This window comes from Sinocyclocheilus rhinocerous, unplaced genomic scaffold, assembly GCF_001515625.1.
Source record: "Sinocyclocheilus rhinocerous isolate Xijiao unplaced genomic scaffold, SAMN03320098_v1.1 scaffold2749, whole genome shotgun sequence".
Taxonomy (NCBI): domain Eukaryota; kingdom Metazoa; phylum Chordata; class Actinopteri; order Cypriniformes; family Cyprinidae; genus Sinocyclocheilus; species Sinocyclocheilus rhinocerous.
In genome coordinates this window covers 88420-109518 of record NW_015626398.1, presented here as the reverse complement: position 1 = coordinate 109518, position 21099 = coordinate 88420, and the positions used below count along the sequence as shown (strand labels likewise).

The window sequence follows — 21099 nt, the reverse complement described above, 5'->3', positions numbered from 1 at the left end:
GGCGAAATCCAGTTGTTTGGCAACTGACCCTTCGCAAAAACCCGCCCACCTTAGTTACTGTTGCTATGTCCGACCCACTCAAGAGACAAAGAGAAAACTGACATCGCGCTGACAGACAAGACAGAGCAGGTTACTTCTGGTATGAAACAAGGTCTCAGCTTTCAAATTTTGTCATTTTTTAAAGAAATTACAACAATAAATACCGTTTTGTGTCTCTTTAGTGTGTCGCGAGAGATCACTGCATTGCCTCAGTTCAAGCGGCACGTGAACCAATCGTCTTTTCATATTTATTTAAAGCATGAAATAAACATGAATGAACATCGGAACGTATTTTATTTCAACCGTGGAAAGACATCAATACACACCAATTATTCCAATTACACACCATTATTCAAATTTGAGTCCACCGAAGTTAATCTACTCTACTGGGCTGCGTTTCCCAAAAGCATCATAAGCCTAAGTAGCTCCATTGGTTTCAATGGGTCTATGGTGTACTTAAGCTTACGTTGCTTTTGGGAAACGCAGCCCTGTCTGATATGTTTGTCAGACAAGATGGCAGATTCTGCATCATGATTGGTCAGATCGCCTGTGAATCAAGCTCTTTGCAAAGGGTCAATAGGATACAACTTTGCATGAGGTTGAAATTGTTTCTACAAAGACTTCACTCATGTTCGAATTGGTCACGCAAATTCACCGCAATTGGAAATGGTTTGAAAGTGATTCAAGTGTGAGCTGTGCTTAATACACTGCTACAGTATTGAGAACAGACATTTTTTACAGCAAAACTGCTGAAATTTGTTGTGACTGCACCTTTAGTGTGCATGATTTATCAGTGCACATTATTTCAAACTAAAAAAAAGTCATAAAAATTCAACAAAATGTAATAACTTTCACCATTTTCGCCTGACATCACCAGTCTCTCTTATGTAATGGCCACTTTTCAAGTTCCAAACAATTCTTGATGCATTTGTTCATGATTAAATATCCTTTTTAAATCGGATATATGTCAAAAACGGGTTGTGAACGCAGTTTCATCTTGCCTCGAAAAAGCATACATTGCTTTTTCAGATGAAGCCTTCTCTCTTGAGGTTAGATGTAAGAGAGGCAGGATATCCTGTGAGAAAATAGAAGTCACTTCTGTTTTCAGGGGGCGAGAAAGCCACAATGAGAGATACTGCAGAATCCACCACAGTTTGATATGAAGTCAGATATAAAGAAATGCTTCCATCGCTCTCAGCCCAAACTCGTTCTCCCACTTTTTCATTTAAGTCTGTAAAAACGTAAGTGCATCAAAGGAGGAGTGTCTGGAGGATGTCAGGAGCTGTGATGAGAAAGACACTGGAGGGTAAACCAAATATAGACTAAAGAATAGGAAGGGGCGAAGAAGTCCTTCAGCAAACCTACAAGACACAAGACTGGTTAAACTGCATGTTTATGCTCTTTGAAAACACTTTAGTTATGGACTGCAGACAAAGACCAAACTCACATTGTAATATGACCTTAAAGAGTAAAACTCACTTTCTGGTCCGGTAGCACCGGGTTGCTCTGCAGGTGAGTATTAAGGAGTGCAGCTCCTGGCCGGTCATGTTCACAAAATATGGTGCCGTTTACATAGTGGAATCGGTCACCGGGGACCAACTGGTTTCTGCAGGTTGCACAGGAGAAGCACTGGAACAGAAAAGAGAGAATCGAGTAAATTTGACCCTGCGGCGTGTTGTAAGTGCTGCATTATTAGCCATGTGTTTTATTAAAGTATGCAGAGCTGCTAGTCAGGGCCTAACTGCCTCATCTCAGTGCTTAAAATTATTTTTTAATGAGTTAATCCTCATGCAACCAAGGTCAGTTTCATTGTAAAAGAACAAGACTGAACAAGGTTAGCATTAGGAGAACATTATTATGAGAAGCTGTAAGATATCTAGGCTTGGCCCAGAAAAAGAAATACTGTAATATGACAAATAAATAAATAAAGATTCACATGTTTAATTCAGCTCTAACGAACATCTGCTATTTAGAAACCCATTAAATATAGCACTCGAGTTAAAGGGAAGCACAGCCAAAAAAATGAAAAATCTGCCATTTGCCTCATGTCGTCCAAACCTGTTTGACTCAACAAATGAAACTCAAAGGTGTCCAATGTCATTTTGGATTGATTTTTATTGCATGGACAAAAACATTCTTCAAAACATATTTTTGTGTTTCAAGAAGAAAGTCAATCATACAGGTTTGGAAAGACACAAAGGTAAGCAAATGACTTTTTTAATACAGGTTTGGAAATGCATGACGGTGAGTATTTGTTTATTTTGGGGTGAACTTTTACAATGCTGTCATAGTTGTGCTTCACATAACCAACCTTGAGGTGGTAGACGTTGCCCTGTGCCCGCATGACCATTTCACTGGCTGGAATGGACTGACCACATGCACTGCAAGCCCCCGTGTGCCCAAACAACCTGGAAAGCACAGAAAACACAAATGAAGTAGAAGAAACATGTTGTAGAACCTGGTTTTGCTTTATTGCAGGAGAACAGCTATGACTTCAGCAGTCTTATCTCCCAGAGTTGACACAACAGGCTTAACATTAACTGATGCCGTGTGATGCATCTAAGACAGCATGCAGCGTCTCTGATGTTCTCTGTGGGAGCATGTGAGAATGCATCTGCAGAGATCATCAGCACTCGGTGGATGCAAAGGAGTCCAATGCAAATCAACACAAGAACAAAATGCTTGTCAGCATAGCATGACAACTACAGCTTCAGACAACTTTGGCTAGGCTATTTGAATTGCAAATGACTGTGGAGACTCTTGCCTCAAACAGTCTCATTATCGACTTGCGTCTTTGTTATAATAATTAAGATTTCGGATGTGGTCACTACTAAATGTGGAGGTGAAAAAACATGGCTCTATGAGTTAAAAGCCTATTTCACACTCATTACTAGTTGTTAAATCTAACTCATGTCATGCATGGTATTTTAAAGGGGTCATATGATGCGATTTCAAGTTTCCCTTTCTCTTTGGAGTGTTACAAGCTGATTGTGCATAGATAAGATCCCTGAAGTTGCAAAGACTAAAGTCTCAAAACCAAAGAGATATTCTTTATCAAAGTTAAGACTCTGCCACGCCCCCCTAAAACGGCTCGTTCTAACACGCCCCCACATATCTACCTCACTATGTGGAAATATTAGCATAACGCGGCCCAAATGTGCACGCAAAGAAAGAAAGCGTGGTTTCAGTAACCGCAGTTAGTGTAGAAGCAGCATGTCAGGGAGACGCTGTGAGTTTCTAGGCGAAAGCAAAAGCACTTTATTTGGCCTTCCGAAAGTAGATGCATTTAGGAATCTTTAAGATCACTTACAACAGAACAGCAATGCATTTTATGGACGACCGTTTCATGAACCTAGGAGAGGAGGTAATTCTGACTTTGCTATGACAATCTGGCGCTTCTGAATCAGCTACTGTTTTGTTATTAGTTTAAGTATTTGCTATTGACTGTTCAGCATGTAAACATATTCTTGTTACACCAAATAACAAAATAATGATCTTTAAAAAAAGCATCATATGACCCCTTTAAGAGCGTAAGATGAGTTTTTCCGTTTGTAATTTGCTCCAACATTTTGTAGACTACCTGAACAATTTATGGTTCACTGAGCAATTAAATGATTTCTTAAAATATGTAAGTGACACCAAACAGCACTTGATTAGTGAAATTAAGTGCGTAGAAGTTATATTAGTGCAGTAAAAATTAAGTGATCAAACGAAATATACAAAAATGGTTGTATGTTCTGATTATTTTATGTTGTTTTCTATATTTTCAACCCTGTTACTAAAATAAGATATAGTTTAAACAATTTAAAATCTTGCTTTTTTGTGTTTTCTGCTATAAACATTAAAACGCATCAAATTTTAGCAGATAATACAATCAAACAGACTTATCCAATAAAAAAAAATGTGGTAAAATGTAAACAGGGTTACAAGTAACAGGGTTTAAAATTTAGGCTGAATCAAATCATAACTCAGTAGGAACAGCTAGTCTGGGACCCAATGCTGGTTTGTAGTAACTGATAAACCACATTTAACTGATCCTAAATTAAAAAACAAAAACATGTTTGTTCACAAAAACTTGGGTAACAGGGTGGAAAGGTTATGCTCAATACAATGTTTTAGAAAAGGTCCAAATGATGTTACTCCCTGGGTGACACAATTTTAGAAATTATTAGTATTTGTAAAGGGGAAAAATGAGAGTAACTGGGTTTAGACTACTTTTTTATTTATTTTTATTTTCCCATTTTTCCCATTTTAGTGATTAAAATTAGTTAAAGAGTTTTACTACAATGAGTTGAAGATCAGTTCAACAGATTATGTTAATATGATAAATTGCTAGATGTGGTTGAGAAGGTCATGACCTCTGAGCTAAGAGGGGTCATACAGAAATACTGTTTCAAAACAAGCTACTTATCATGCTCGATTAATTTGGTCATCTAATATCAGTTGATCAAATACATCTACTGTAACACTTCTCACAATGAATCTAAATGTCTCAGGTTCTTTGGTGTTGGAGTGTGTGTCTGACCTGATGTAGTCTGTTCTGCAGAGGATCATGCCTCCTTTGCTGTAGCAGGTGGTCCCGATCTCTCCCAGCTGAGCCTGACAGCACGAGCACTTGAGGCAGCGTGTGTGCCAGTAGCGCTCCATGGAGAAGAGCAGGAAACGGTCAGCGATACGACCCCCACAGCCCGCGCACGACCTGGATGCACACGCGCCGCCTGTAACCTGGCTGTTCACCATAGCTACGGCTGCAAGGAGGCAAATGAGAAAACCAGCTGTGTGAACTTAATCTAACCATGTATGACATACTATATATGATGTACAATTCTTTCTATAATAGATGTAACAGTACAGCAGTCACAGTGCAATGAAGAGGACATGGCTCTCCCAGTTTAAAACAGTGGTTCTTAAACTTTTCAGTACCTCAGATAAATGAATATTTGTTGGCTATGCAACCAAATAAACAAGTCATCAAGTGCATCCTAAACTACAGTGATGCAAAGATATTGGTAAACATTGAGATATATACAAGATACATAAAGTAAAGGTGCCAAAGTAAAGATTGAACACGAATAAAGTTCATGATTCATCATGTTTTTCGATATTTAAGTAAAGCTTGGATATTAAAAACAATGTCTAATTTAACATCCTACGCATCTAAAAACCCAATATGAGGTCTTGTGATAAAACAATCAATATTTTCCATAAGCAAGCAATAAAAAAAAACTCAACAAGCAGACAAGGTCCAGAATAAACCGTACTTAACACAGTTTTTTTTATAGTTTTTTTTTAACACTTCATTGTTTTATATGATTTCCACTGCAATGCCACTTAGTGTAAGAATACCCAAAAATCTTGTCAGGCAAAGAAGAATCACTAAAAAAACTCCAAAAAACTAATTAACTGTAATAATTAAATCTTTACCCTTTAAACCACTAGGTTTAGTATGTTCACTTTCTCCTATATAAGGTAACAATAAGTATTCGGTTTAATTTTTGCATAACCACATCTGTTACGCTTAATGACAACGTAACATTATTTCACCCCTGTTTTGAAATGTTAGTTTCACAAAAGTTATTTGAAACATTAAAATAGATACTTTAATTGCATTTAATATGCTTTCTATGTATATAAAATTCACTTTTGTACATACACATTTTCTTTTATTTGTTTATCTATCTTAAATAACTAACATGTAAGAATATTTGAAATCTATTGCATCAGCACAGAAGCAGCATTACAATACAGAACATGCCTTGATGAATCCACAGTGCACTCTAAACTTTAAATTCTCAGCTCATACATTGAAACTTTGTCAATTTGAATTTATAGTGCAAATACCTATTAAATCCACCAAAATGTCTCATATGTGACTGTACAGAATGCGACTCACCTTGAAGAGCTTCGATCCTCCCGTGAGTTGTTACACTGTATAAAGTCGAAGTTATCCACCTCGAGACTCGCGCTCTTTTGACGGTCCTCCTCTTCACGCCCACATTGTACAGTAACCAGCAACACGGTTTAATTAGCGTCGCTTCGCTGGACAGGGAATAGTTACTGGTTCCGTTGCATTGTGCAGCGCTCCAAAAGAAGACCTCGAGAGAGTGGACTTTATTCCGTGAGATGTTTCATCGAGCAGACGAGCATCGAGTGAAGCTCACTGACAGACGGAGGCGTCGCGGGGCTTTTTATTATCATAGGCGTGACGTAACAGAGCGGTACACTTCACCTTCGGGGCGTGGCTTATAACATAATCAATATAAGCCTAATAAATATTTGTCCGTCACGAATAGGCTATTAAATCACGCAAATTAGACATATTGCATATTACATTTATTTATAAAAATATAAACCGGATAATCGATCTTTATTCTCAAACAAAACAGATAACATGGATATTTATAAAGTAACCCTTGTGAAAATTCACTGTAATAAAGAAAACGTTACAGTAAAGTTGTGCGCATATTTATTCTCCTTAAGGACAAACTCACATGCAACTAAAGTTGAAGAACTCATTTTGAAAATGCAGACGCAAACGATTCTTTTGAGCGGTTCGTTTCCAAGAATCGGTTTAAAAATAATCCAGAGATTATTTTACGTCAAGACGCGTTGCGTCACCAAGTGGTCCTTGACATTTATGCTGGACATTTGTTTTTAAAGGACTTCGATTGGGGTAAAAAAAAAAAAAAGTTGCTTTATTACCCCAATCGATGTCCTCCTATATAACAATATAACATTAACATAGAACAACTAAAACATATATAAAACAATAGTATCAAATCTAAAGCAGACGAACCGAGGACTCATCTGCAAAAACATTATTTCAGCATTTTACACTTTTTTCCCTTTTTTTTTCTTCCTACTGCTCCACCAAGCCTTAATGGATCCAAGTTTGATCTGATATTAATTACAGGTGCATCTCAATAAATTAGAATGTCGTGGAAAAGTTCATTTATTTCAGTAATTCAACTCAAATTGTGAAACTCGTGTATTAAATAAATTCAGTGCACACAGACTGAAGTAGTTTTGGTTCTTTTAATTGTGATGATTTTGGCTCACATTTAACAAAAACCCACACAATTAAAAGAACCAAAACTACTTCAGTCTGTGTGCATTGAATTTATTTAATACACGAGTTTCACAATTTGAGTTGAATTACTGAAATAAATGAACTTTTCCACGACATTCTAATTTATTGAGATGCACTTGTACGTTTTTCCTGTTTAAGTATCAATATGCACACTGTAGCTAACTAACCTGAAGGTGCAGGTTTTATTTATTGTTGTGAAAGTTAAATGCATGTGTGCTAGCCTTTAAACCCTGTGGCCTTCTGTTCTGGTTTTGGACATACTTCCAGTTCCTCTGTCGGATCCGTGTTGAACCTCACATCTCGCTGTTAGCCTGCAGCAGACCTGGATCATCCTGGCCTTCCTCTTTCATTCACTCTCTGCAGCTGGAGCTTCCCACTGGACTGAACAGAAATTATGCACCACAGATTCTCCTGTTATTCCAGTGACCAAAAATTTAATATTTAACTGTGTACCCAAGCAGTGTTTTTTAAAGCATTATTTATATACTATTATATTTATAATATATAAATAATATGTCATATATTATATTTATCCTTTATAAAATATTAAATTTTTTGAATAAGCTTTTAGTTTTAATTTCAGTTTTTATTTTAATTAAAGTATTAGTAAGTTTCTTACTTTTTGAAACATTTCTATTTAGCTTTCATTTTTCCCAGCTTTAGTTTTAGTATTTGTAGTTCTTCAACATAATTTTCTTTAGCCTAGTTTAATCAGCAGCTCTGCCAATATATATTTATCCCAAGTTTAGTGCAGCTTTATTTCAATTAATAAAAACAATTCGTTTTAGTTACTAATAACAACACTGGCTCAAGTTTTGTGTGTCCTATATTCTGCAATAAACATTTTTATGTTTTAAATGGAACATTCTTTAAAAATACAATAGGGTAACACCCTGTTGTAAATATAAAATAAATGTAACATACAGATATCATAAACCATGTAATTTGACCACCTGGGGTGAACAAACAACACTTTCTGAAGGTTAAGCTCTTTTCTCTGAATTTTTAAAAGATTCAACTGCTATTTTGTTACCTATTCATGGAAACTGTCTGCTAATGTATGAATCCATTACTGTGTCACATGACACTTTAGTTTAAACCCAAAGCTCCATACATTGCTGTTTTATACTATTGTACTACTATAGAGTCTTTTCTCTTTGTTGGGTGATTGTTGTTGTCAAGGGACACGTCTTAAAGTTTACAAAGGCAGCCCGCACACAATTGAACTAGAACAATTACTCCGACTTGGCAAACAAGTTGTCTTTTGGGGATCTGTGAGGCCCATATAGAGCAAACATCTCAGAAACTGGCACATTTTTACATCAGTGATGACGTTAACTTGTCCCTGGCAATGGCAAGCAGTTCTATGAACCTTCTTTAACTTTAATTTTATAACATATACTTAAAAATCATTGTCCATATATCCTTGAAGGCAACTTTACATTTTTTAGACCAGTGATAGGCTACTGATGTTTCTTGAAGTATTGAAGTATTTTACATGGCTGATGTGGCTGCCTCATTACAGCACTGACTTCTAATTAAGCAAGCATTTTCAGACTTACTGTGGTTGAGGTTTGGGTTTTAGTGATCTTCTAAACCGCATAAAGAGCTGATCAAGTGTTATATGTATATATGGAGGAAGAACAGATTGGCAGAGGAGAGTGTGGAATTTGAGAGCCGACTGTGATGTTTGTACTGTAAAGCCAAGAAATTGTGCTGGGACCTCAATTGCCAGCCATTCTCTCTGTCTCTTTCTCTCAGATGCATACATAAAGTGCAAGTTTAAAGGGATAGTCCAAAAAAAAAAAGAAAGTCCTGTTTTTATTTACTCCAGACGAGTAAATGTTCACATTGTTGAATTTTTCAACAACAAAAAAAATACATAAAAAAGCAAGTCTTCTGAAACCGTATAAGAAATTCAAGCTGTGATTCACTGAAAACCTTGCTCTGCACTGTACATGCTAACAGTGTGCTAACAACATGCTACAACATGCTAAAAGCATATTAAAATTAGCAGTGTGTTTAAAAACGGGCTAAAACATGCTAGCAACATGCTAAGATAGCCTATGTGAAGAACATGCTAGCAGTGTGCTAACAACTTGCTAGAAGCATAAAGTTAACTGTTAAAAACTTGTTTTGACATGCTAGCAATGTGCTAAAATCCCTTATGAAAATTAACCATGGTTTTACTACAAAAAAAAACAAAACATGGTTATAAAGTGCAAGTTTAAAGGGATAGTCCAAAAAAAAAAAGAAAGTCCTGTTTTTATTTACTCCAGACGAGTAAATGTTCACATTGTTGAATTTTTCAACAACAAAAAAAATACATAAAAAAGCAAGTCTTCTGAAACCGTATAAGAAATTCAAGCTGTGATTCACTGAAAACCTTGCTCTGCACTGTACATGCTAACAGTGTGCTAACAACATGCTACAACATGCTAAAAGCATATTAAAATTAGCAGTGTGTTTAAAAACGGGCTAAAACATGCTAGCAACATGCTAAGATAGCCTATGTGAAGAACATGCTAGCAGTGTGCTAACAACTTGCTAGAAGCATAAAGTTAACTGTTAAAAACTTGACATGCTAGCAATGTGCTAAAATCCCTTATGAAAATTAACCATGGTTTTACTACAAAAAAAACAAAACATGGTTAGCCTACTACGAATTAACCATAATTTTTCCACACTAACCATAATTTAACCATGGTATTTATTTTGCTAATGTGACTTAATGTTTTTGACTAATTTTCACAGACAAAATCCAGTCATTTCAATAGGAATCCATGCAATCATGAATTACACATGCGGGTGAAAGATTTCAACGCAGATTTCATAAGTTCAAGTGGGTCATGCGGATTTGACTTGAAAAAGACTTGTGACTTGTGTGCGCTGTTCTACGCATCACTACACTATTAAAAGTAGATAGAGCTTTCTTTGCCAATTTCATTGGACATGTTGTAAAACACATTAACTCATGCTAATAACACAAAATAACATGTTAAATTGCCTTACAACACTTGTTAAGAAATACTGTTGGAAACATGCTAGAAATGTGCAATTTCTTAGTAGTGATTTTATGAAGCCTAATTGGGTCTGAAGAGGTAAATTGGGGTCTGAACTAGTTTGATATGTTTTTTTAATACAATCAAATGTGGCCTGAAGGGGTATGATGATGGTCTGTCTGAGATTTCATTTGTTTTCCTGTCTTCATTTGTCTTTCTGGTAATGAAACCTAAAAGTCAACATCAAAGTTTGTCATCAGACTTTGCTCAGTATGTTCTTTAAGTAAAACAACAGTTGTTCAGCAGTGCAATTTTTAAAAAATTATGTAATTTTAAGTTTTGTTTTTACATTTTAATTAAGTTAATTCAATTTAACATAATGTAAGTCATCCTGCGGCCCCCTTAGAAGTTTTCTTGAGAGCAAAGTTACAAACAACACAAACAAGCATTTGAAAAGTTTTTATTTTTTGTAACAAACTCGTCAGCAAAGTCATTTATATTCAATATCTTAACTATACAAATAGTCGTTCACTTCGATACAAGAGAGCATCTAGAATTTAAAGCATGCCCCGAAAAATGAAGCAGTCTCAAAGAGTCACTCCACCTATAGTGAAGCCTGTACACGGTACAAAAGACAAAGCAAGTCTCCAGCCATCCGCTCACACTCATCTGTGCTAAAACACATCTCTATCCTGCTTTCCTCCACACATTAACTCATGAAAATTGCTGTACACCTTAATATATATGAGTAAAAACTCAGTGTGAAGAATGGGCCGAAAAAAAATATTTGAAAAAGTCTTCCTTTTATCCCTTAATCAGGTAATACCTCACTGCCCTCATTACTAGTGCATTCTCTTACCCATCGAGTGACAGGAAGTCATTCATCTGATGCCAAATAAATCCTTCAAGATACAATCAGCACTTCAGATTAAAAAATAACAGAATAAATAAAAGCAGAAAGATGGGCTAACAACAGTTAACAATGCCTTCTGACAAATCCTCAAGAAAAGTGACCTGGACATGTTTTCATGAGAATCAGGGCCTGTAGGTCAAAGCAAAGGAGGAACACATAAAGTGCAAAAACGATATACAGTCTAGTACAGTTTACTATTCTATAGTTCAGGAAACTGTTTTGGAACGTCCTTTGAGAGTGAAAAGTGAGTTTTAGCCATTATGGAGTGATGGCGCGTTGTGTGTGAGTGTGTGTTCAGTGAGAGAAGGTGTGTATGTCGTTGTGAAGGCTGACGGCGGGTGAGGATCGCTCTCTCTGAACCCCGCAGAAGCTCTTGCTGCAGCGGCAGCGCTGGATCCACATGACGTTACGCGTGATGTTCTCGCCGTCCGGGCAGCGGAAGCGCAGGCGCACCGTGCGGGATGAGGACGGCTGACAGCACCTGCCGTCCACACACGAGCCACAGGTACGAGGCCGGTAGCGGCGAGCCGTAGAGCAGCCGGCGAACGTGATCTGCTCCGGTTCCCGAGACCTCACCGTTTGCCTGCACGTCTTTCCTTTCTACATGACATAAAAAGCAACAAGATATCATTTATATGAGTGATAAGCTTGAGCCTTTGGCTTCTTCTGGAACAATGTTAATTTAAATATATGAAGCAACTGGCCAAATTTGGCTGAAACACAAGCTACTTAATATTAACTTCTTGTTTATTGAACAGTTGCAACCAGTATTGGGGAAAGTTACTTTTAAAAGTAATGTGCTACAATATTGCGTTACTAAAAAAGTAACTAATTGTTAAAGTAACTAAGGTAACACTTTATTTTAATTTGTCCTTGTTACACGTTAGCTACATGCACTTACTATTATAACAATAAATTATGCATAATTGCAAGTAATCCTGACCCTAACCATATAGTAAGTAGATTAGGCTACTCAGTACTTAAATGTATAATTTCACTGTAACAAGGACACCTTAAAATAAAGTGTAACCGTAACTAATTGTGTTACTAAGTTACTTTTTATGGAAAGTAATGCATTACGTTACCTTTGCGTTACTTTTTGTTACTGGCCTTGCTTGTTTGTTTTTTAGTAACAAACAACCCAAAAGTTATATTTTTGGCAACTGTAAGGACCCTTTCACATGCACCTAAAGTGTAATTAATTAGCCTCAGGCTGCGCATTAATAAGCCTCAGGCTTATCACTCTCAATTTCTTTCAACACGGACAGGAGAGCTGTCATTGAATAAATGAGAAGACAAAGTAACTTGCATTACTTATTTGAAAAAAGACAGCGTATAACTGCTGAGGGCGGAAACTATGGTAATGCAGGTACAATGCGATGTCACATCGCTTAGAGAATCAAAACGGCAGGCCTAGTGAGACTGATATGGTAATAAGGAGCGGGTGGATTTTTATCATTGTTTGGGTAGTTGTGTTCACACACTGCCAACACACATTTATGTCCAAACACGATGTAAAAGTGGATTTTGCATAATAGGCGCCCTTTAAAAGTAATGCATTAATTTACTAGTTACTTGAAAAAAGATCTGATTACGTAACACATTACTTGTAATGTATTACCCCCAACACTGTTTAGATGACATGTAGTTGCAAAGTTATTTATAGTTAGTAGAATGTCTAAAATTGACTATTGAAAACAGTGGCGGCTCGTGGGTTTTAAAACTGAACTGAAATGAATTGTGAATTTTATTAACATTAAATCGTCCTCCTCCCATTTTCACCTCAAAATTATGGGGAAGCGGTGCCTCCCCCGACGAGCCGCCACTGTTGAAATAAAGTGTAACCCGCTCATTTCACTACAGCATCTCACCTTCATAGCTGGAGTGATGTCACACTCCCTGATCTGGCAAAGGCGAGTCTCTCTAACAAGCTTGCACTGGGCATTACTATTGGTCACACGACTCGAGATGCCAAACCCGCAGGAAGCAGAACATCCGGACCAGTCGGTGGTCTGTGGGAAACATTCGGATGATGGGAAGGGAACCCGAGACACTGGCAGGGACGCCCACTCTGCAGAATGAGAAGCCATGAAGAACACATTTCACCATGGTGGTTACTCGGGTGTTCTGGGTGGTTATTAGGCAGTTGCATACTGGTCAAAAGAACCCAACCCCAAGTCTCATTTAAAATGATATTTCAAAAAATTGACTAGTTAATGTAATAGCTGATTATAAACAAATGTTCATCTTAACAGCCTTTAAACACCTCACTCATTAATAAGAACAATAATAGATACTAAAATAACACTGTCACAATATATAATATATCAAATATATAATAGGAATACCTTGAAAGGAGCTCCTCCGGGACAGGACGCTGTTAGGGCTCTGTGTGAGTTTGCTGATGTGGTTGGATGGGGTGTGATGGGGGTCCGGTGGGTCTTCCCTGATGCTGTTATCATCGTCACACAGCCACTCCTCACAGCAGCGTCCCGGCGGCGTCTCCAGACGTGGGTTGGCGCAGTGTCTGCGGGGCAGAGGGATGTTGTGGGGACACAGCGGCATACAGCCCACCACACCATCCATACAGCTGCACTGGTGCTGACAGCTGGGCTGGAAATCCTCTCCATGCTGATACACACGGCCAGCAAACTCACACGGACGGCCCTGAGCCTCAGCTGAGACACACAACAAACATCAGGACTGTCAAGAGCCAGAGATGGAGCACTAAAGTGACTATTTAACAAATAACAAATTTAACAAGTAATCTAATCACTTTTGAGTCACACTTTATTTGAATGTGTCCTTGTTACAGTGTAATAAGACGAATACGGTTAGGATTAGGGTTTGGTTTAGTGTTAGTTCTTGTACCTAAGCATTATTTACTCTTATTACTATAGTAAATACAAATACATGTAACAAGGACACATCAAATAAATTGTTACCCATTTTGAGTAAAACTTGAAAAGTCCTTGGACTAAAAAATACCTTTGGATTCATACAAATAAAAATAAATACATTTGATCTTATTTTAAACAAAAAATGGCAACCATATACAGATTATATATTTATATTTTTAGAAAAGTTCTTCTCTACAATGTTTGGCATTAATGTAATGGCATATGTATTGGGGACAGCGATTCTTTACTTTTGTTTGTTCCTTTGTTTATTTATTTATTCATTTACTCATTCATTCATTACAAATTTTACAACCAAACAGGTCAAATTCCCTGATTATACAATATTTTATAAATAAATTATACATTTATAAAGTTTATTTGATTATGGTAATTTAATAATATTATATAACATATAATTTCTTATAAATGTATAATAGAGTTACCCTATAGCTAGCAGATAATTAACTAAGTTTATATAAATAAAAATAAATAAACTGTTTCATATTTTAAATTCTTCAAAGAAGTGTCAAATTCATAAAATTTGTAATGTCAACTGCAGTTCTGGCAAATACAACTACAGATTATATATTTATAAATATTTTAAAAATATTTAAAAAGTCAAACAAATTTTGACATCTTTGCTATTTATTTATTTATTTAGTCACATTTTTAAAACAAACACCTACAGCAATTTTTTAATCTTCTTAGGTCAGTTTGCAGTGGAAATTCCCGCATTTTAACACATATTACATAATTTTTTATTCATCTATTATAGAGCAGAAGTTACCCTATAGTTTATCCTTTCTATTTTATAAATGAGGAAGAAGTAAATTAAGAGACTAAGTACATGTAAGTATAAGTATAGACTAAGTATAGACAGTGGTGGCCAAAATTATTAGCGTTAGTGTTAAATTATTAACACTTGGCATATTTAAGAGGTTTCAGTTGTTTTTGTTGAATTGGCCATTACAATACCCATAAAACAAACTACCTGCGACGGAAGGAATCTGCTGAAATATTGAAAATGATTGACTGGCCTCCTCAAAGTCCAGACCTCAACCCCATCGAGCAAATTTGGGGCGAGATGGAAAATAAACTGGACAGATTTATCGTACATTCAAAGGAATACCTTTGGCTTGAGTTTTGTAGAAGTCATGGGATAACATTAGTGTTGAAGTTCTCAGGAAATATATTGACACTATGCCAGAAAGATGTGCTGCTGTAATTTCTGCAAAAGCTGGACATACCAAATATTAAAGTTAAAAGTGGATAAAAACTGTAGGACTCACTTCATCTGATATTTGTTGTGCTCAGAGCAACCCTCTGCATTTTTCATGAACATTATGAAATGAAATCATCTTTTGGACAGAAAAAAGGTCAATATTTTCAGATCCGTCAGGTGTTCTAATAATTCCGGCCCCTAGGTGGCAGCGCAGGCCCTTGATGTGGTCACAGGGTCGGTCAGGGCCGCAGTCCTGGTTGAACTGTTGGGCGCACACCTTACAGCAGCCGCACTCATCCAGCACCCAGCTCACTCCGAGCGGACAGGAGGGTGGAGACGGGGGGCAGGAGCAGGAACGGGAACAGCCTCTGGACACCTGCAGGAACAGCAGATGAGAGACGAGCACACAGCTTCATTACATAAGGCCAGCAGCCAGAAATGAAAGGCTTTCTCTGAGATGACAGTGTAGGAGTTGTCAGGCCAATGTTTTTGTAAGTTTGTATGAGTGGGTTCGGCTGTGCTTATATAATACACTCATTTAGGTGTCTGTGTTTGAAATGTGACTGTAGAATTGAATCATAAATATACACTGTAAGATAAACTGTGCCGTTGTTACCATTAGGAGCTATTTCTACCTGATGTGATCTCCATAAACAAATACTTTCTTGATGCAACCTATGGTCAAAAGGTCATGTTTATAAAATTGAAATATTTAAGTAAAATGTTCAAATTAAAAATAAAAACTCATTAAAAATAAATGTATTTCACACATATTTTTAAATAAAAGTGTCTTATACTCACCAAAGCTGCAATTAAGTACTCAAAATACAGTGAAAACAGTAATATTATAAAAAATATTTAATACATTAAAATAACTGGTGTCTATTTTAATTTATTTAAAAATTTAATTTATTTCTGTGATGTAAAGTTGAATTTTCAGCATCATTACTTCAATCTTCAGATCCTTCAGAAATCATTCTAATATGCTGATGTGCTGCTCTAGAAACATTTCTGAAAATGTTATGCTGCTTAATATTTTTGTTTAGACTGTGATACATTTTTTCAATATTCTCTGATACACAGTACGCTCAAAAGAACAGCATTTATTTAAAATTAAAATATTGTGTAACTTTATAAATGCCTTTACTGTCACTTTTGACCAATTTAATGCATCCTTGCTGAATAAAAGTATTAACTTCTTGCCTTTCTGACACAAACGTTTTGAACAGTAGTGGATATTTTGATCTTTAACATTTATTTTTCTATATAAATTAAAAATAAATTTAATCACACAACATTTAGCTGTTACCACATTAAACACATTTATAAAACGTTTTTTTTTTAATCTTCATATGTCAAGAAAACAATATCAGTTTGCTTCATTAACAGTTATGAGAATAGAATAAATCAGATGACTTGAGCTGAAATCAAACAAACACCTGGTTCCATTATTTCAAAATGTTGTATGCTCAATAAAGAGAAATTAGCATTAGGAAGTATCCGAGTACAACAACAATAGAATGTTTGTAAGGAAGGAGAAAATGTAGTCCTGCACAGCCTTCAAACATGAAGAGGCTTCTTCTGCAATGTCTAAGTTACATGTGTACAACACACTGGCTCAAATCTACTCACCTCTCCTTCAGCTGAACATACAACAAACATCAATACGGTGCAAATAGCAGCCAGAGTCCTCTGATTCTCTCCAGAACACATTTCCAAACTTTAAAAAAAAAAAAAGAATCCCAACGTGGAAAAACAAGTAAAAATCCCCAGTGCAAAAGCAGGTTTATCCACTTTTATTCTAAATGACTCCAAAGACCTCAGAGGGCAAATTTTCCAAAGCTAGTCCAGTTACAAAGTGCATCAGTCAGACTAGTTACTAAACTAAAGCAGTAGCAAGACTCAAATGCAGATGCCTTGTCAGAGCATTTCCAAAGAGTCAGGTCACCTTATAAAGCGAGAGAGAGAGAGAGAGAGAGAGAGAGCTCGTCTCTGACATCAGCATGAATCGGAGCAGTGGGAGTGTGTCTTCATAATGAGGGGATCCCTTATTATTTGTGTTGCTGGAGCTCTAGGGAGCAGGGTGTGAATGCAAAACTGCACAACGAGACTGCCAAAATAAGTAGTGTGGATTACAAATGACAGTTATATGAAACAAAACCACAGAGACACTTAATACAGAGCTAACAAACGCGCTCAAGCAGGGTGTTCACCTGACCACACAGTTTAATTGGCCGTTTGTTGTGTGTTACGCAAGCCGCCGCCCTGGAGCGCATAAAAACATCGTCATAATAGTGGAACAATTGAGAAGGGAACTCCAGCCGTTTTCCGTTTGGATGAGAAGTCCTGATGCAGATGCAAAGGAAAATCTCCATAAACAACTCAGCTCTCACACACGCTTCCCACTCATACATGAACACACGAAACACTTTCTACTATCCTCGCACACCGAGCGCTTCCTGTTGCGCTTTCTCACTTCCTCTAACCGTTTCCTACCAGCGGCCACATTCAGGAAACTCCGGCCGTTCACACAGGTTCCAGTGTTTTTGTAGGAAAATCGAAACATTCTCATTGTCATCTTGTAAGGACATGAAAAGTGTTTTCTTTTCAGTTGCAGGAAGAGCTCTCTACTGGGCCACAGGTTTGTGTTATGAAACCCAGGAAGAGAAACATGGGAAGGGAGTAAGATCTCCAGTGTCTGACCTCCAGAGACTGCTTTCATATAACTCATGTAACAACTTTCAGGCAGTCACAATTTGTGCTGATTTTTCTTGGAATGACACACCTGATTCAAATTTGAATTTTTATAATAATATATGTTTTTGTTTTTTTAATCTAAAGTGTTAGGAATAACCTCCACAACAATAAGATTAAACAGAGAACAAAGAAAGATTTGCAGTAAGTCTTGTGCTTTTCAGTCTTTTCTCCTGAGAGAAAAAATCCTAGTAATCTCACGTCTTCTACAGAGTTTAAGAAGACATCTCAACAATGTCTCAAAACTGTGCTCAGATTTGTCAAGATATTTGTCAAGATTTCAAAATGAACTCAAATATATTTTTTCAGATTCTTCCGAGAATACATTATCTGAGCAACCCATATGAATTGTACACTTTTAAAATGAAAGGCATCTGGTTCCATGAAGAACATTTAACATCCATGGAACCTTTCCATTACACGAAAGATTCTTTTGCAGAAAAAGTTTATTTCGATTTTTAAAATGTTCTTCACTAGAGAAAATATGGTTCTTTTAAGAACTGTTCACTGAAAGGTTCTGTGGAAAACCGAATGGCATGAAACCCCCCTTTTGGAACCTTTATTTGTATTCATGCATATCTTTATTATCTTTACCATACATAAACACATAAACACATTTTAACAGTTATGGCTGTTTACCTATCAAATCAATTTGAAATATTATAAAGTAGCTGTAAATATGCACGATATATCATAATGCAATAAACACAAATAAATAAATTATACAGTTCTGTCCTCTGTACTGTCACAGCAGTCTTTGATGTAATTGCATTTTCAGATAGATGAATAGATTATTTATGTAATAAATCTGAGAGGCTGTGATATTTAATCAAGAGTAACAGCAAAATCCTGCTATGGCGCTGATATAGCTTTAGACAGTGATACAGCTTTTATGCAACAGTTAATATTAAGTAACTTACATTTTGGACACAGAATGGCCAGTTACTTATATTTTTACTCTGAAATGTTTTCTTCACATATTTCCAAACAAAGTCAAGGCAGAAGCAGACTTTAACATTGCCATGCAACACAGTAATGGTGTTCCTTACTGAACAAATTCTCATGTTTGAATGAATTGGTTGAGTGAATGATACAATGACTCATTCACTATTTTTTTTATTTCTAAATGAATCAGTATTTTAAATGAATTGTTTTTCCCATGCTATATAGTAGGGAAGTATGTGATTTCGGGTGCAGTGGTGTACTGTCTGAATAAGTGCTACATTTGAATTTGAACCGTTAAAAAAAGTATGTCTATATAATATTCGGACGTACTACATCCACCATGTTGTAACTATCACGTGACCTACCAGTAACAACTATGTTACTTCACTACCATTCATAAATGTGCTATGGCCTCATGAGATAGTAAAGTGTCCATTGAATGCACACTTCAGAATCTCACCGGAGGGTCATCTAGGTACTTTTTTACTACTGTTTTTCAAATACTATGAATTCGTACATACTACTCTTTTGGCGTACTGTTTGTCACATACTATATAGTAGGAATGTATTTGATTTCAGATGCAGGCCACTCAGACAATCAAATCTGAGGAATACCAAAAATACTGACAAGTACTGACATTATTGTTTTTTTTTTATGTTTAGTACTAACTAAAAATGACACCACAGGTAAACATTTTAAACCAACAGACAAACCATATTTCCCAGTTTGATTAATCACAGAACATTAAGACAAAATACGTTTTCAGAAATGTAATGTTTAAATATGCAAATGAGGCATTCTCTCATTAAAAATGCATTCATTTGCATATATTTCCATAACAGAAATATGAACATGGGATAAAGCCAGGTTCAATATTTTTGTTTGATTTTGTTGACATATTACAGTTTAAAGGGCTTTACAGATTTGGATATCTCTTTTTATCACTCCATATAGAAAATAGAAATAGAAAAATAAATAACCATTATTAGGAAAAAAATGTTATATAAATCAGGCAAATGTTATATGAACAAACCTTTCTCTGTATATATGTAAAAAATCAGAATATAGATATAAATAACAAGTTTTGTGTATGTAATTGCTACTGGGGAAAAAAATTATATGGAAAAAAACTCATTTTGAGAAAACGGCTGATATAGATATGCTTTATAATTCAAATCTACAGATGCAAATAGATAAAATGTAATAAAAATAAATAACTAAATGTCTATTTTGTATGTTTTCTATCCACTATTTTGTTATGGAAACAAAATTTCGCCTTGCAGTGAAACACTGAACAGGTGTTTTGCATCAGATGTTACTAAAACTGATTAAATTACACACACAAATCTCCTCCTGAATTCAGCACGGTGCATGGGAGTCTGGATACTGTGGAATGACTCATATGAGAGGATGAGAAATGTGAGCGAGTAACTTTGACAGACAAGTGAGGAGTGAAGCCAAACATGATCTGCAGGTAGGAGGGCAACAGGTGTGTGTGTGTGTGTGTGTGTGAGAGAGAATGCATAAAGACATTTCAGAGCAGGAGGATTTCAGCACTGACGGTGTGAGTGTGCATCTGTGTGTATGTGTGTGTGGTATGCACCTCACACGCAACCCTTTACGCAAATACCCAGACATAGGAATCACAAGAAAGGACGGTCAGCTCAGTAGTAATTCTTACACTATTTGGGAGAGCCACATATCAACCTGGAGAGAAGAAGAAGAAGAAGGGAAAGCGAAGGGGATGGCCAGAATTCCAGAGATTCCTGTCCCACAAAAGCAGGATATGTGCACTGGCCCTCTCACTCTGAATGACGACGGAGAGAAGAGGTCATTAAAACGAGGGTGAGAGAGGGAGGGTGTTATGAACACTTGCTATTAGACAGTCTGGCCCAATCCCAGCCATTGTTACTGGACCAGACAAACATTTCCAAAGCAGAGGTCAAGTGGACAAGGTTATATACACCAAATAATGCATTGTCTTCATTGTCAAGTTCTTAAGAAAACATCTACGTACAGTGCATTAAAGGATTAGTTCACTTCCAGAATAAAAATTTCCTGATAATTTACTCACCCCCATATCATCTAAGATGATCATGTCTTTCTTTCTTCTGTCGAAAAGAAATTAAGGTTTTTGAGGAAAACATTCCTGGCTTTTTCTCCATATAGTGGACTTTAAAGGCACAATATGTAATTTTCGCCGCTAGAGGGCGCGTATTCAAAATAAACAAAT

The 21099-nt window shown here is 36.4% G+C and overlaps 2 protein-coding genes and 1 long non-coding RNA gene across 3 annotated transcripts in view; 1 reads left to right on the top strand and 2 right to left on the bottom strand.

The window, feature by feature from the left end:
• Window positions 1-854: 854 nt before the first annotated feature.
• LOC107714563 (LIM domain transcription factor LMO4) lies at window positions 855-6184 on the bottom strand. Its single transcript, XM_016520435.1, has 5 exons — window positions 5933-6184; window positions 4565-4787; window positions 2351-2447; window positions 1519-1668; window positions 855-1400 (listed from the first exon to the last, which is right to left on the bottom strand). The coding sequence occupies exons 2-5, from the start codon at window positions 4777-4779 to the stop codon at window positions 1392-1394; spliced, it is 471 nt and encodes a 156-aa protein (XP_016375921.1). The 5' UTR covers window positions 4780-4787; window positions 5933-6184; the 3' UTR covers window positions 855-1391.
• Window positions 6185-10611: 4427 nt separating this feature from the next.
• Window positions 10612-17069, bottom strand: ccn1l2 (cellular communication network factor 1, like 2). The gene is made up of 5 exons (XM_016520458.1): window positions 16799-17069; window positions 15363-15542; window positions 13393-13717; window positions 12916-13115; window positions 10612-11644 (listed from the first exon to the last, which is right to left on the bottom strand). The coding sequence occupies exons 1-5, from the start codon at window positions 16877-16879 to the stop codon at window positions 11339-11341; spliced, it is 1092 nt and encodes a 363-aa protein (XP_016375944.1). The 5' UTR covers window positions 16880-17069; the 3' UTR covers window positions 10612-11338.
• Window positions 17070-20444: 3375 nt separating this feature from the next.
• Window positions 20445-21099, top strand: part of LOC107714607 (uncharacterized) — a 13037-nt gene continuing 12382 nt past the window's right edge. The window contains exon 1 of the long non-coding RNA XR_001636994.1: window positions 20445-20456. This is a non-coding gene — a long non-coding RNA (uncharacterized LOC107714607). The remainder of the gene's footprint in view (window positions 20457-21099) is intronic.

Coding starts and splice junctions, on each gene's coding strand:
- LOC107714563 (XM_016520435.1), bottom strand. CDS start 4,779: ATGGTGAACAGCCAGGTTACAGGCGGCGCGTGTGCATCCAGGTCGTGC. Junction 2,448..4,564: donor TGCAGAACAGACTACATCAG/GTCAGACACACA, acceptor TGTGCTTTCCAG/GTTGTTTGGGCACACGGGGG. Junction 1,669..2,350: donor GCAACGTCTACCACCTCAAG/GTTGGTTATGTG, acceptor TTTCTGTTCCAG/TGCTTCTCCTGTGCAACCTG.
- ccn1l2 (XM_016520458.1), bottom strand. CDS start 16,879: ATGTGTTCTGGAGAGAATCAGAGGACTCTGGCTGCTATTTGCACCGTA. Junction 15,543..16,798: donor TATGTTCAGCTGAAGGAGAG/GTGAGTAGATTT, acceptor CTGTTCCTGCAG/GTGTCCAGAGGCTGTTCCCG. Junction 13,718..15,362: donor GCCTGCGCTGCCACCTAGGG/GCCGGAATTATT, acceptor GTCTCAGCTGAG/GCTCAGGGCCGTCCGTGTGA.